The sequence below is a fragment of the Danio rerio genome, chromosome 23, assembly GCF_052040795.2.
Source record: "Danio rerio strain M-AB ecotype USA chromosome 23, GRCz13ab, whole genome shotgun sequence".
Lineage (NCBI taxonomy): Eukaryota > Metazoa > Chordata > Actinopteri > Cypriniformes > Danionidae > Danio > Danio rerio.
In genome coordinates, this window is record NC_141043.1 from 10,017,523 (window position 1) to 10,035,130 (window position 17,608).

The following is a 17,608-nucleotide window of genomic DNA, read 5'->3' on the forward strand; positions in this document are numbered from 1 at the left end:
AAGAAATATGCAACCTGATGAAGATTAACAAAATATTTATTGAAGGATTAAGGGAGGGTTCCAAAAAAAAAAAAAAATTCAAGAGGAGGTTCAAGCCAAAACAAACAAAAATTCTCTAACTGAGAGAAAAGGGAAGAACTAAATCTATAAAAGAAAAGAGAAAGAAAAATACATCAAAAATACTCACTCCCAACTCACAACATAAACAGGAGAAAACTGTTACAAAAAGGAAAATGGCACCCCCTCTCCACTAACCCAATCCCCGATTAACAAAGAGTAAAGAGTGCTTAAAGCAGAATTGAAAACATAAATTAACTTACAATCAAAAAGAGGTTGAGACAAAGGCTGTATTAGATAGTCAACAGCATCAACAGAACTTAAACAAATTAAAGTCCCTAATCAACAAATAATGCTTAAAGGATTAAACAAAGAATAATTTTAAAATCTCACAAAAGAGCCTCCACACACACACAAAAACACACTGTTCCATTGGAGACATGCTGCTTAAATGCCCACGACTTTACTCCTCCAATCACTGAATGGTTCATTAGTGGCAGCAGGTGACGTTAATCATCACCTATTAGGGTGTAGCAGAGGAAGAAAGAAAGAAAATACAAAACAAAAACAAATACGTCCTGGGACGCAACAGTACTTTTACTGTGTTATTCTCCATGAACCTGCAATAACTACTTTTAAATGTTTATGTTTTATTGTCTATGGAGATTGGATAAGTAGATGATTACCATCCATTCAAATCAGACCGACCTCAATACACAGACGCTTTATAAATGCAGCAAACATGTGCAGTCTGGCATTAAAATCTTCCAAAAAGACGCAAAATCGTTACATGCAACGACAAAGAAACTGTTTAGACTTCATGTCACTAATGAGAATTTGAAGGATGCTGACTTTATGTTGAATGAAATCGGGAAATAGAAACATCAGTGTGTGCACATGTAAGAAAATCTTAAAGGCAGGTGCTCAATCAGGCCAAACAATATAAAAAAGTGAAATAAAATAATATCAGCACACTGCCACTTTATCTCTCAAAAGAAAAATTAATTGGACAATGTTTTGACCTGCAAGGTTTTCATCAGGACCAAACTATTCACGGGTTAATTGGGGTGATCATTGCTTGCAGGTGTGATGTAGAGTTTGACTATGGCTGCGTTCGAAATCGCCTACTACTTAGTAGTACTCAGGTACTGCATTTGAATTTAAATTTACCATTAAAAAAGGATGTTCTATACAGTATGAATGTGAGTAGTGTGAATCGCTTCACTCATTCATAAATTCTCACAAGGGCATCCAGGGATAGCGTAGCACTCATCGAATGCGCACTTCAGAATCTCGCTGAAATACTAATTCATCAAGGTAGTTTTCACATACTGTTTTTAAAATTCGATTTATTTGGACATACTACTCACATCGCTTACTGTTTGTAGCATACAACAACAGTTGATCAAACTGGGCTCGGCTTAGTCAGAAGCACCGCTGAATGCTTCCATCATCCAGGTTAAGTTTCTAGAGGAGTTTATGAGCTACCAGAGCAGGGTGCACCTCTGAAAGAATCTAGTGGACTTGGACACAGTCCCAAATGAATCGACGATGTTATTCAGCGTTCATAAAGCACATAAACACAGTTATTTTCTCAATAAAATCCATGTTAGCCATTTAGCAATGAAGCTACAGTCATGGGCAGACAGAAACCCTGCCCATGACGCGAATCCGCGTCTGCTCTGAAGTGAATTTGATGCGCGAATGAAGCGGATTTTGACGTGCGAATGAAGCGAGTAAACTCAAATGTTTATGCATCTTTTTACTAATAGCGCGATTTATCTGTGCGTTCCGCGTCTGGTGTGAACACAGCATCACAGCAAGAATGCCTCTGGTTTAAGTCACTACTAAACCTGACGACATTTCTGTGCGGAGTTTCACTTGATCTCCCTGTGCTCGCGTGGGTTTTTCCCGAGTTCTTTGGTTTCCTCCCACAGTCCAAATAACATGCAACCTAATGCCGAGTTCAGACTGCATGATTTTCAAAGTAGTCGTGTCACAAATGTTTTCACACTGCATGACTATCTGGGCTAGCGTTTCGTCGTTGCTTTGTTTACACTGCAAGATGGTTCGGCGACATGGATATTCACATTGCATGACTTTACTATAGGGAGAATCGCTGACAACTTCTTCGTCTAAACTACGTCTCACAGCCAAAAACATGTTGTATATCTTTTGTTATTAACTACATAATGAGAAAGAAGCCTTTAATGGCGTAGAATATGTACATGTTTGCTCACCTGGGTTTAAAGGGAATTAGCCATTTCTCCTCAACTTAAGTTGATAATAAACTAATTTCTTTCTGTATGAAACGTCAAACAGACACGGTTGCTCCTGAGTCCTGTCAAACCTCCACTAGTTTTTCCTCCATTTCATGGGTCCAAATAAACAGAAAAAGAGCGCTTTTAACTTCTCCCCCAGCCTCCCGCTGGCCTGCAGCAGTTATACACACACGCACACACAAGTGAAAGCTGCTCTCTCATTGGCTGTAGGCGATGGCTGATGTCATTTTCAGTCAAAACTCAATCACACAGCATGATTTGAATCGCAGACAGCTCCAGATATTTAGCACGCCAAATATCTCACAGGCATCGGCGACTCATCGGTGATTCTCTCAGATCGCATCTTTGATCGTTCATACTGTGTGATTGTCACTCACGTGCACGAGCAGCGATTTGCCTGTGATTTCAGGCATTTGTCGGCAATTTCTCAAAACCTGTCGGCGAGTCAAAATCGGGGCTAAAATCACGCAGTCTGAACTAGGCATAAGTAAATTGAACACACAAAATTGATACCATAGTCAAGCTCTTAGCAAGTACACTCAGTCCGATATCCGTCACTAGCTAGAAATAAGCCGAGGGGAGTTTATCAAGATCTTCCTGAGCTCAAACTCCCCCCTCGCTCGGCAAACGGGAGGGCAGGGCAGGGCTCAAGGACCTCATAAGCTCAGGGCTCTCCCTCGAGACAGCATACCAAACAAGCTTTTATTATCAATCATCAGCTAAGTGTGAACTCTTGAAATAGTACGGAAGTATGTGATTTCAGATGCAGCCTTTATCTAGGGTTGTTTTTCCAGTGTGACTTGATGACACCTTGTAGGTCAAAACATTGTCCAATTAATTTGTCCTTTGAAAGCCAAAGTGGCAGTGTGCCGATTATTTTTGGCTTGTGTTTGGCTTGATTGAACACCTGCCTATAAGATTTTCTTAGATGTGCACACACTGATGTTTTTATCTCCCGTCAACAAAAAGTCGACATCCTCTCATTAGTGACATAAAATCAAAACACTTTCTCTGTCGTTGCGTGTAACGATTTAGCATCTTCTTGGAAAGCTGAAGTGGAAGTGTGCAGATTCTTTTTCTTTTTGAAATAGTCATAATAACTTAATGCACTACAGAATGTTACGTTTTCACACACAAGCACAAATTGCATGTATTCTATTAGTGCTGGACAAGGTTTGCAGTGCTGCTACTGCTGTAAAAATCATAAGAAGCACATATCATCACAGCTAGAATTTTGCCCCTTAGATTACATAAAATTCGCTCCACGTGTAAACCTTCTTTCTGTCGGCTAATATCGGGGCATATTAGAGCTGCACAATTAATCGAAAAAAGGTCGCGATCTTGATTTGACACCTCCAAATGATGCTAAAAGAGTCACATACTGTATTGAAAAGGTATAATTCACCCAAAAATTTAATTTCATATAATTAAGTCTTCATATAATGATGTATTAGCAGGTGGAAAATCACACGTGACGTGAACTGCTGACTGTGCGGGCGCGGCCTACTTACCTGATAGTTGCGCGTATACATTAGTGAACAGAACCTGCTTAAGTTTTGAGTAGCAGGTAATAAAGTTTCAAACAATATTCACTTTGTGGCACAGAGTGATCGTTTGAGAGCCGCGTGCGAAGTATGAACAGCACTTAGCAGTGAAAATGAAACCGAAAGCTTGCACATTATTTAAATAATCATATTGCATTTTAGAGTTGTGATTGCGACAAGCATTTGATATGTTTTTTTCTTTCATAGTGAACCCACAGTTGTGCATGAAAATAAATGTTTACAGTTTCAGTATAACTACTCTAGCCTATATAATGTTGATTTTAGCAGGCCTATGTCTCAAACATAATTCAACATCAGAATTATTATAAGTAGAATATAATTAGGTATAGAAACCAGTAGACCTACACATAATAATAATATTGCTGTTTTACCATATGTTTGAGAAAAAACAATAATCTCATATTGAGCTTTATTTTACATCTACAGAACCGTGAGAGAATCCTGATCTTTATTTTAAGCAAAGAAACGCGATTCTCATTTTAGCCAGAATGGTGGAGCTCTAGGGCATATATTAATGTAATTTGCGCTCAAGTTATTCTCACATTTTACATTTTGTAGTCCATAAATGGCAAAAAAATTAACGTACTTAGAAACACCCTTAAAAGAAAATGACATTGATGTAAGCTACAGTTTTAATTTGCAGGGTAGAATAATGTTCATATTGTAATACTCACTGCTCACTACTCTTGAGTACTTTACCTCAACGGCTACATCTTACTCATACTTTAAGTAGTACTTAGAACAGATACTTTTACTCTACTTGCACTACAATTTTCTGGCAAGTAACTGTACTTGTAATTGAGCCTGTTATTTTGAGTACTTAGATTTTCTACAGACTATTGACCTTATTCTAAAATGCGGAAGTGCGATTGTTTTCGCGATTGTTTTAGAACTTCCGATTCAGTTGCCTATGGGAGAAATGACTAGGAATAATAAACGGCAGAAAACAGTCAAACTACTTGCTCTACAAACAAATGTTTGCATGACTATACAGACCAAGTAGAATAATATAATAAGAAAATAGCAGTTTGCAACATCAAGCAGTGAAACAAGCAGTTTTTAATGTCTAAAAATGAATGGAAGTGAATGAAACCGGAAGTCTCGAGCCAAAAAGATTCAAATGGCTGCAACCGCTCGTCGACAAAGAATAAGGTGAATAGAGAGCCATTGATTCAGATTTTTACTTACCCTGTGAAAATTGTCACTGATCTCACCATAAAAAGCTAGTGGTTATTGTAATATATAAAGTAGACACAACACCAAACTTTCAGAACACCAGACCATATTGTTGAGCCCTGCTATCAGTGAAAGAGTATCTCAAAACAGACATTTATTAATCCTATCAGCTCTGAATACAGATCAACAGACCTGACATATATAAACAGTGTCATCTTTTCCAGTTGAGAGAAAAAAAAAGTGAGGCAAACGCAAGGGAAGATGCTGAGAACTACACAATGAGATCTTTGTTTGCCAAGGTATGCAGGCCACACACACTGGGACGTCCCATACCTGAGACTATGGAAAACACACATACTTTTACATGGTAGATCTTGTACCTAAAGCATAACACACCGTCTGAGGAAAACTAGCGTCAGTGTTTGTAATAAATCGACTGAAGTTAATCAATTTATTTTCCTACCCTCATTCCAGACCTGTGCCTTTAAGCAAACATGATCACATGATCTGTGTATAAAGCCAGGAAAACTGGTGCCAACCAAGAACAAGACTGATTTAGAGACCAAAAAATTAGCTAGCAATCAATAATACTGGAGTTGTACTGCCTTAACATCATATAAACACAGTACTTACTCAATTATAGGAAAGCTTCAGTTCTCTTATGACTGGCATCATACCCATCTCTGTGCATGGCATACAATGAGGCACTTAAGCCTTCATTGAGTCCCATTCAACCCCCCCCCCCCCCCCCCAGAATACACTCAAACACAGAGTTCTGGATTAAACATCACCTATTTTTAACTATTGTTTCACAATAAGCCCCAGAAAAGGGCACATAATTCCTCCTAAGGCTTGAAGAAGGCTATTATTAGGTATGTCAAATTGGGATTTCAGTGGTCTTGAAAACAATATACTTCAAAGTGTGAGTAATGTAGGTTTGAGAGGGAGAAATAACACACAAACAGCCCTGTGCTTTTAACAGAGTGATGAAAGTCCTCCTGACAGACTTGATTATTGTTTTGATGCAGCGTGAGGTATAATTTAGACCCGTTTCCTGATGGAACTGGATCCATCCATTCTCTACTACATGTATGATTACAGGCTGATGACTGAATGTTTCAGAAAAGAGCTTAAGAAATGAAACATCTAGTTTTAAGCTTAGATAAATATATTCGCGGCTATTTACAAACCATATGCAGTTGAAGTCTAAATTACTAGCCCTCCTGTGTATTACTTATTCTTCTTTAAATGTTTCCCAAATGATGTTTAACAGAGCAAGGAATCTTTCACAGTATTTCTGATAATATTATTTCTTCCGGAGAAAGTCTTATTTGCTTTATTTTGGCTGGAAAAATAGCAGTTTTTAATACCTTTAAAAGTATTTTAAGGTCAATATTATTCGCCCCCTTAAGATATATATATATATATATATATATATATATATATATATATATATATATATATATATATATATATATATATATATATATATATATATTTCTTATATATATATATATATATATATATTTCTTATATATATATATATATATATATACACAGTTGAAGTCAGAATTATTAGGCCCCCTTTGAATTTTTTTTTCTTTTTTATAAATTTCCTAAATTATGTAAACAGGGAAATTTTTAAAGTATGTCTGATAATATTTTTTCTTCTGAGAAAGTCTTGTGTGTTTTATTTCAGCTAGGATAAAGCAGTTTTGAATTTTTAACACAATTTTAAGCCGCTTTAAGCTAAAAAAAATTTGATAGTCTACAGAACAAACCATCTTTATACAATAACTTGCCTAATTACCCTAACCTGCCTAGTTGACCTAATTAACCTAGTTAAGCCTTTAAATGTCACTTTAAGCTGTATTATGCACTAAAATAAAATAAATCAGTTATTAGAAATGAGTTATTAAAACTATTATGTTTAGAAATGTTTTGAAAAAAATCTCTCCGTTAAACAGAAATCAGGGGAAAAATAAACAGGGGCTCTAATATTTCAGGGGGCTAATAATTCTGACTATATCTGTATACTGTATATATTTTTTTCAATTGGCTACAGAATAAACCACTGTCATATAATGACTTGCCTAATTACCCTAATAACCTATAGTTAAGCCTTTTTCAGAAGACGCTGATCGGTCAGCTTGTATTTTGATTGTTTGTTGTTAAATGTGCATTGGTTTAAGTTCCAGTTGGATTGAGTCGGAGGTCATGTGATCCTTCTTGATATGTTTAACATGTGAGACTTGGTGACAGCATGGTGAGATCTTAATGCAGACACGTTATACGGAAATATTGATTGTATATTATTTGTTTATTTTGATGTCCTTTTGAATATGTTGTGTTTGTGTGAAACATTTGGTTTGCTTGTTTGTTTATCTTTTAGGCTTCATGGTGTTCAATAAACAAAATGCATGGACATCAGTATTTGGAAAGCGTGGACTGTTTAAGATAGTTGCACCTTTACACCTTCAAATTGCATTTTAACTGAATACCAGTATCTTAAAAATTATCTAGTAAAATAGTATTTACTGTCATCATGGCAAAGATTTAAAAAAATCAGTTATTAGAAATTAGTTATTAAAACTATAATGTTTAGAAATGTGTTGAAAAAATTAAACAGAACTTGGGGAAAATATCGAATAATTAACATTTACAGACGGGCTCATAATTTAACCCTTAACTGTTTGTGCTATTAGCAGTAACACAAAGTTTTTCTCAGTCTAATGTAAAACTCTTGGTGATATTAAACTGCTGTGGTCTGAAGGATCAGACATGTAAATAAAGTTACAATAAAAGCGAGCATTAATCTAGAAGTGGTTAGATGGTAAAACAGAAAAGTGTTTTTGGCTTAGAGGTGTGGTAAGTGTTTTAAGCTGAGCTTTAGCTTTTTTTCATTACTGACGCTAAGCCTTCAACCACAATTTTCTGCAAAACCTGCCATGGCAATGTCAGCAAACTTGAATATGTCAAAGTTTTTTTTATTGGTCAAATTTACAGAAAAAATAAGCAGTGAGCTTTCTCATTTAACGAAGACCATAATGACTGCAGTCTGGCTAAACAACAGCTTGTTCATTTTAGTTCATACACTATGGGATTTTCTGTAAAATCAGTTTGCCAGCCAGCACTGACTTGTACAGAGAGCAAACGAGGACAAGAAATCTGGGCAAAAGTTGTGTTTTTAATAATATTTACTCTGCCAAATTATTGATTGATTATAAGATGGGAAGACATGCGTCTGATAAATTGAATTATTGACACCAAACCTACAATTTGTTCCTGTTAACACTTGCACTGTTGTTTGAGAATTACAAGAAACAGCCAAATGCAATTGCTGAGAAATCAGAGGAAATGTTTTGGGGGATAAGAATTAAAAAAAACAATTAATCATTTAATTCATTTTCTTTTCGGCTTAGTCCCTTCATTCATCTGGGGTCGTCACAGTGTAATGAACCGCCAACTTATCCAGCACGTTTCTACGCAGCGGATGCCCTTCCAGCTGCAACCCATCACTAGGAAAATTAAAACAATTAATAATGCAATAATACAAGTAAAGCAAAAATTCATTCATTTTTCTTCGGATTAGTAACTTTATTTATCAGGGGTCGCCACAGCAGAATGAACTTATCCAGCTTATGTTTTACACAGCGGATGTCCTAACACCCATACACTCTCACATTCCCAAACATACATTACTGGCATTTTAATTTATTTAATTAACCTATAGCGCATGTTTTTGAACTGTGGAGGAAACCCAATCGAACACAGGGAGAACAAGCAAACTCCACACAGAAATGCCAATTGGCCCAGCCGGGACTCAAACCAACGACCTTCTTGCTGTGAGTCAACAGTGTTAACCACTGAGCCTCTGTGTCCCCCCTAAAGTAATAATGCAATTGATACATAGTTTAACTAACAAAATAAAAGATTAAATAATCTAATTCTGAAAATAATTACAACAATATATACAAATACCATAAATATATTTTAATTAAAACTTTTAATTAAATTATTCATTTATAAATGATTGATTGGGCACTCGCATAAAAAAAACAAAAAGCATTGACCAAACTAACACCAAACCCAAAATTAGCTCCTGCACAGTTCTTTGGGAATTACGTCTAACAGCCAAAAGCAATTGCTATGGAGTCAGAGGAAAAAAATAACAAAACAAAACTAATAAAAAAAAGATAAGAATTGCCTATTAATTCTAAAATAATTAAATAAAAAAATTAAAAATACTTTTTTCAAAAATATTGTGGTGTTAGAAGAATTTTTTGTTTATTTATTTTCTCTGGATAAAAAGAATGAAAAAACAAAACAAAACAAAAAACAAAAGATAAAAATGGCTTTATAATTATAGAATAATTTAAACAATAATTATAGTATAGTATAATAATTTATACAAACACAGTGGAGTTAGAGGAAATAAATGTTTTATCTTCTCTGAATAAAAAGAATGACAAAACAACACAAAAAAACAAACAAAGCAAATGCTAAAATAATTTATACAAACATATATAGTGGAGTCAGAAAAAAATAAATATTGTTATCTTCTCTGGATTAAAACAAAACAAAGATCTAATGATTCTAATAATTATAAAATATTGCACACAAAAATATATACAAAAAAAACAACTTATTTATATAAATGATCAGTGGGAAAGGAGTGAAAATCTGCATAGCCCTCCTGAGATGTCTGCACTTACTCAAAAACCCAATAAAAGAGTGCGAAAGAGGAGAGAGACTTAAACTTTGCTGATAGACACTGTAGTGACAGAGAGGGGTCGTTGTGTCCTGAAGCAGGTTGAGACAGATAGCGAGTAACTAACATTCCAATCTAATTCATCTGCTCTGAGGGGTCAGAATGAGCCTCTTACCCGTGTTAGAGGAAGTCTCTAAAGCTGCGTCACTAATTTGAGCTCCTGCTTAATCTTTAAACAAACCATCTTCAACTTTTTATAGTGTCATCCATCCTCATTCTGCACTGCTACTGTTAGTGACATGAATGAGGCCGCAATGCATACTGATTGATAGGAAAAAATGTGATACTCCCAACACAATTTCACAGCAATTGTTTAGGGATGGGGTTAGGTGCCATGCCTCCTTTTAAAAATCCCTCATTTACATACAACTGAACTCAAACGAATTAGCCATTAAACTGATAAAACATATTGACATATTGAAACCAAACCTACAATTTGTTACTATTAACACTTGCACTGTTGTTAGAGAATTACTAGAAACAGCCGAATGCAATTCCTGAGAAATCAGAGGAAATGTTTTGGGGGATAAGAATTTAAAAAAACAATTATTCATTCATTCATTTTCTTTTCGGCTTAGTCCCTTTATTAATCTGGGGTCGTCAGAGTGTAATGAACCGCCAACTTATCCAGCACGTTTCTAAGCAGCGGATGCCCTTCCAGCTGCAACCCATCACTAGGAAAACTAAAACAATTAATAATGCAATAATAAATTCAACTGACAAAACATAAAATACTCACGTTTCCTTGTCAGATCAGTTTGGATATTCACATTACTTCTGATTTAAACTTATCACTTATTATAATTGACTAAAGTCTGCACAAACCAGAAGTTGCAGAGACTTTTATTTAAGTATTTTGATGTTCTTCCAACTGAAACTGAATGTTAAGCAAGGGGCTTTCTTTTTGCAAATCATTCCCTGATAGCAAACTAACGGTAAGAGCGTTGAGGTTCAGTGGCTAAATTCGTCAAAATGACATCATCAGAAGAACTGCCACTCTAAACGTAGAAGCAAATAAACTGTGTTTGATTGAAGATTACCAATACAAACTCTTAATGGTGGATAAACTTGCACAGATTAATTCCTTACGTAAAGAATAACAATATGAGCTGAAAAAATAAACATTGTAAATTTTGATTTCACACAAATTTAAGGCCTTTCAATAACTTATTTGAACCCTAGCTAGAGGCATAAAGATCATTTTCTTGTATCGCTTGTATTAGTTTTAGGTATAGCATTTTTACAAGCTATTTTAAGTGGTCCTGACAAAAACACCAGGCAGATAAAAGAACTGAGCACAATACAAAGCCAGTCACTGCCCTCTGTTTCTATTCAGACTGAGAGAGGGGGAGGGAGAACCAGAGAAAGCAAAGTAGGTTGTACAGGGCTTAGTCTGTCACATATTACAGCAATGTTTAGCTGAATGAGACCAGCACTACACAGTGCACTACACATATACTGCAATAAAACCAAGCTAATTATATACTATATACACAATAGTTCACAATTGAAGTGGATGGAATATGTTTTTCAAAATTGTCCAAAGACGAGATTGAGTGTTGTTCAGTAGTTTTAGGACAGCTTTGATGAAATGTGATGATCCACTTCAGATGTTTACTATTTTACTTCTCTTCAAAAGTCATGTTAATTATTTGGGTCACTTGGTTTGAAGCAGAAAATAACATGATTTCCCAGAATTCACAATCTTAGCTAATCTTACGAATAAAAATTAAAAATAGCTTTTGCTTTTTATATTGGTCGTCTTGGTCTACTAAGTGTGTATCAAGGTCTAAGGTGGCAGCAATCACCCTTATTTAAGCAAGCTGCACTAACCTATCAATCATGCTAGAGTTATTATTCATTCATTTATTCATTTTTTTTTCGGCTTAGTCCCTTTTTTAATCCGGGGTCGCCACAGCGGAATGAACCACCAGAGTTTTTCTTTTATTCATTTATTTTTTTGTTATTATTAATGACAATACAAATGCTTTCTCCAGCAGTAAATCAACATACTGGAATGACTTCATGTGACGCTCTAGGCTGGGGAGATAATGCTGAAACTTCTACTTTCCATCATAGGGTTAAAATACATTTTAGAATAAAAAAAAAGGTTTTACATGCTAATATTTACAATATTGCAGTTTTATATACATTTTAGATGCAATACAGCCTTGCATTTGACAGTTTCATAAAATGTAAAGTACCTTGCCAACACAAACCTCTTAAATGGTAATGAATAAAACATAAATTACCCTCTAGAATTCTTCATTGTGACTGACCAATAGTCTGCTTTATTATGATTGGTCAATGTGCTTTGTAATTTATTATTATTTTTTTTAAATGTAATGACTATATAGAAAATTTTGAAGGATGTAAGCAAAAACAACAGTCCCAACATATTTTCTGTTAGTCATTCATTCATTCTCATTAATTCATTTTCTTGTTGGCTTAGTCCCTTTATTAATCCAGGGTCGCCACAGCGGAATGAACTGCCAACTCATCCAGCAAGTTTCTACATAGCGGATGCCCTTCCAGCCGCAACCCATCTCTGGGAAACATCCACACACACATTCACACACACACTCATACACTACGGACAATTTAGCCTACCCAATTCACCTGTACCGCATGTCTTTGGACTGTGGGGGAAACCAGAGCACCCGGAGGAAACCTACGCGAAGGCAGGGAGAACATGCAAACTCCACACAGAAACGCCAACTGAGCCGAGGTTCTATCCAGCGACCCAGTGACCTTCTTGCTGCGAGGTGACAGCACTACCTACTGCGCCACTGCCTCGCCCATTGTATACATATACATTGTAAATACATTTGTACGCTGATTTTCTTTAATAGTTAGACTTTACTGAACCCTCAGATTGCAGTGTTTCAAATTGTTTTATCTCAGCCAAATATTGTCCAATGCTAACAAACCCTACATCAGTGCAGTTTATTTATTCACATTTCAGATGATTTCATCTGACTCTTATCACTAATTTGTGGTCCAGGGTCACATTGATATAATACTATACAAATTTACAGATGTTTCTCTAAGTTCTATACTAATTTTTATAATTTGGGTGTGTAAAATGGATTTAATAAATATCCAATGCAGCTGAGAGTACATTGATAGCTGAAAGAACTAATATAGTACGTAATAAACAAACATTACATAGACAATAAATGAAAATCACAAGTGCAACATATGTCATTGTGTGCAGATTTTAAAATATTCATTAATTAAAATGTGAATCAAGCATTACATTACAATTCTCTGTACATTTTACAACATTTGCTATTTGTTCAAACTACTTATTTCTGAGCTGAATGAAATGAGCTGAAACAACACCATTCTTGAATTGTTTTATGTTCACTCCACTTAAATCTGTTATAAATGTTAACTTAGTTGCTTCATATATTCCTAACACAGATTGATCATGTGGATAACCCAGCATGTTTTAGTGTAGACTGATCACTTTTTGAGCATTTTAACTTCACTCTGTCTGAAGCGACTGACAGTGAATAAAGGTCAATGAGAAACTTCTGTTGATGGTAAGCTACTTCTCTTCCTCCCACTCCTATTTGTGCAGCATGAAGCAATATGAAGTACCGCTGAATGCTTATGTAGAAGCCACTGGGATTCCTGGAGGACTTCAGGAGGAGATTAAGTGTGGGAGAGTCTGAGTAATGTTTATTTCCCATTACAGTTTAGAAAGTAATAGTCTTTAGAAAGTATATGCCCCCTGGCTACTCTTCTATAATAACAACAATCATCGATACACAACATATAAAAAAGATATTAAAAAAAGACCTCCGGATACTCTAAACTCAAGTATGAATGGGTGAGATTCAACTTAGGGTCCACCCTTGAAATTCTACACTCATGTGCAATCCACAAAAGCGCCCGCTGAAGTCGAGGATCAGGTGACTCTACTGTACGCTGAATAATCTGAACACGATATGTGCATGTGGGTGTGACTGGAGTTAGACAAATGTTAGGAATGTGCCGGTAACTTACCTGTCCCAGGTCCAGGGTGACGTTGACCTGGTTGTGTTTGGCACTGCGGGAGAGAGGAGGGCTTTGCCACCAGCGTTCGGTGCCATCGATGGCGTTGCTGATGGGATGTGCTCTGTTCGTGTCTTGCGAAGAGCAGATGTCACAGTACTGACCCTGATGACACAGGAAGACACGGCTTTAATATTTATTTCTTGTTAAGAACCGATTAAGAATTTGCATGTGTCAAACAGATTAAGTGGTTGTCATGTGTAACAAAAATAATGGTTTAAATACTACTGTGATATATTTGTGTTTGTGTCAGGGAGAAAAAGTTTTGGTGTTAAAAAACAGCTTTCAGGAATTACTATAGAGTGTAAAGTTAGACCAATTTTTATGGATGACCTTTCTGCATAAGCATTTGTAGGTTTTAGTATACATTTTTGTATAAAAGGAATGTTACATTGACCCCTGTGTACTGTTAGGGATGTTTTCAGTGTGATTTTGATTCTTAGTCTTAAATTGGCTAAAAGTTTCTTGGTGTTTCTGCACATGGAAAGAGTTTTGGTGACAAATCTTATTTTGACACATATTTTGAGAAAAATATTTGAAATTTTTCAAAAACTCAACACTACACTCATGTATTGTTCTTGTATTCTTGCATCGCTATCCTCCTACCGTTTTGTTATGTTTGTGGTGGTTTTGCCCCATTGATTTCCATTATTTTGACATTTTTTTATTGCAAAACCATGACACCAAATTCACATGTATTCTCGATTGTTTGGTGTTTTTCCCCATTGTAAAGAGGTACAACTTGTCATTTTGAACAATACATGTTAAACATGCAATATGACTGACTATTTTTGTGGTAGTCAGTTTTCACTGTAAAAAAAGTTGACAACTTAAGGTTGCAGGGCAACTTGTTGCAGAGCTCAATAGAAGACTTTAATCGAGTGAAACTGGAGTACTTGGGTTAAAATGTGAGACAACTCAAAAAAAAAGCTGTGCAGCAAGTTGTCTTACAAATTTAAGTTGAGTCACGTTTTACTGTTTATTGGCATTACGCAATTATTTAACACCCCAAAATATATGTGTACCCATTTTTTCACATGTGCTTTTTAATCTGTTATCTGCACCTTATTATCATCCAGGGTTTAGACTTTGAGCCAAATGTCCAACTCCCAGACTTTTCCCTGACTTTCACAGACTTATAAGCTTAATTTCTATGAACTATAATAAACTGAATTCTTACAAATTGTCCAGATTTAACAGTAATGTTTGAAGCCTAATTAGCTACATTTTCGATTCCATTAGTGACCACTTTTGCTACCTGTAAACAGGTTAAACTTTAAAAAACACATTTTTAATTGTAACTAGCTAGCTAACTATATAGCTACATGCCACTATTTGAGCTGTATAACCACACTATCAGAAATAAAGGTACCAAATTTGTCACGAGGTAGTGCCTTTTCAAAAGATACAGTTTTGTACCATAGAGGAGGACATTAGTACCTTTAGAGGCTGTTTGATTTGGGCAAAATATCTAATTGTAATTTTTTTATTTGATTTGCATTTTAATTTTGTAGTCAAGCTTCAGCTCAAAATTCTGAATCGTAGCTTCTTACTGCTAAAATGCAGTGAGTGTTAGTAAAAAAAGGAACTGAAAAGATATTACTTACTCCACTGTTTATTCAAATTTGTTTTTTAAATATTCAGAAATGAAACATTAATTTTTCTCTAGAGCAAGCAGTAGTGAGTTATGGCATTAGTTATCACCTGGTGTCTGTGGTCCTTTTTTAGATGCTGGTTGTTGTGTGACACAATTCTGTAACAGCTCTTACAAATAACCTGTTTTTGTTCGGTGTCTGTAACTTTGAAACCAAAATATTCCCATATTACGGACATGCTGTTGTCCTTTGATATGAATTTGTCTTTTAATACTACTAAAGCGGCAGACGCCATCATCCCACTTGTCCGCGCTTTCCTGTTTGTTTTTATTGTGGGCATTCCGCATAGTTCGATTGCGCAATTCGAATTGGGCAGAATGAAAGTGTTCTCACTCAATTGGCTAGCAAGACTGTCACACACTGATGGCAGTCACACATTTCCTCTGGGTGGGGGAAATTATATACATATAATACATATATATTTCATAATGCAGCCTCTTGAGACTAGCTTATTGCAACGTTTTAAATCACGATTGCGATTCGATTTAGATTAATCACACAGCTCTACTTTAGGGTACACTTTTGTACCTTTTATGGTTTTCTATTGTACTTTTAAGATACTGTGAGGTACACATTTGTACTTTTTAGATATTAATATGTACCTTCAAGGGACTGTAAGGAGCAAAAATGAACCTTTAAAAATCGTACCATCCCAGTGACAGTTAAGCAGGACTCAGAAAGCTTCAGCCTCCACAAGATTTAATCTTTTTTGTCAACTACTGGTCATTTTGTAAGCCAAAAATCTTGAAATGTACATTTTCCTGTCATGTGTGCCGTAGTTAGCTGGCTGGCAAGTGTAAAAAAAAAAAAAAAAAAAAAGAGTAAAATTACACCGAATAATAGTCCTGCCATAACAATAGGCATTTAAAAAATGTTTTTGACACATGCAAAGTAAAACAAAAAAACATCCCTCCCATTCAATGCCTGGAATAGACCTTTAAAAACTTCCATGATAATCTAAAAATGAAATGACCCATGAGACCATCAGATTTACTCTATGTTTAGATATTATAAAAAATGAGCTGCTGAATTTGCACACTGACATTAATATTTTTGCAGAAATGTCTACTCATATCAGCGCTTTTCATGAGATTACGCTCTCTCTCTCACTAATTTGGCAAGTTTAATAAATCAGACCCTTTAAATGCAGAACACTTTAATAAGTCACATGATCAGGCTTGGGTAAAGACTTATCTCTAAAACATCTAAGTTGGCCTGTATATCTTCTCCTTTAATCCCAGTCTTGAGACCCCTACTAGATAAAACTCTGCTAAAGGAAGTCTTGGGTGGTGATCTACTTTTTTTTTATTCAGATTAAGTAAAATGTTCAGATAAAAAGGAACCACTCTAAGGTCACAAAAGATCACTGTTAACAGTTGTGAGATGTATTTCTGCACAGAATTAATTTGAATAAGATGTTATAATGTAGTCCAAGCGTGCTGTGATTTGTGTTTTTAATGATTTTTGATTTTATATCAATCACAGGAGCACTAGTTTATCAAAAGATGGTGACATGATGATGAAAAGAGTTATAATTGGGCATGTGTCCAAGCAAGCTGTAGTCAGGCACACATTAAGCATATTTACAAGTTGTTTCAAGTGCAAAGTGACCTGCCAAGTTAGAAATTGAGATGTGCAAACTGAAAATGTTTTGGGCATGTTTGCGCCATAACCTCATTAGCATAATTCATTTCATAAAATATCTCAATTTTCAAATGTGATTCTTCCTTGGAGATATTCTGTTTTGTTTTACTTTCGTCCACTTATTTCTGATAATAAAGACTGAAGGACAAGAGAACATTTTTCTTAAAAAGCTGATAAGTTTATTCAAAGTAGGCTGAAAAAGGTATTTGCACTTGGCTAGAATGCTATTTTTGCACCAGGTATTTGCACTTGGCTAGAAAAACTGACTCATTTATAATGTCTTAAATAAACTAAGCAGACTCCAGAACATTATGTTGAGACCACCCTTGTATGAAGGTTTTAGCAACTGATAAGATTTCCTTTGACTAGCTATTCATCTAGTCCTTCAAAATAACA

General features: G+C 35.4%; 1 protein-coding gene across 3 annotated transcripts in view; it reads right to left on the bottom strand.

Annotated features, from left to right (window-relative positions):
* The window catches only part of lama5 (laminin, alpha 5), a 201,838-nt gene that overhangs the window by 182,716 nt on the left and 1,514 nt on the right, over window positions 1-17,608 (bottom strand). For all 3 annotated transcript variants that reach the window (XM_087305121.1, NM_001039171.2, NM_001442039.1), the window contains 1 exon segment: window positions 13,866-14,018. In XM_087305121.1, coding sequence (XP_087161247.1) covers window positions 13,866-14,018 — 153 coding nt within the window.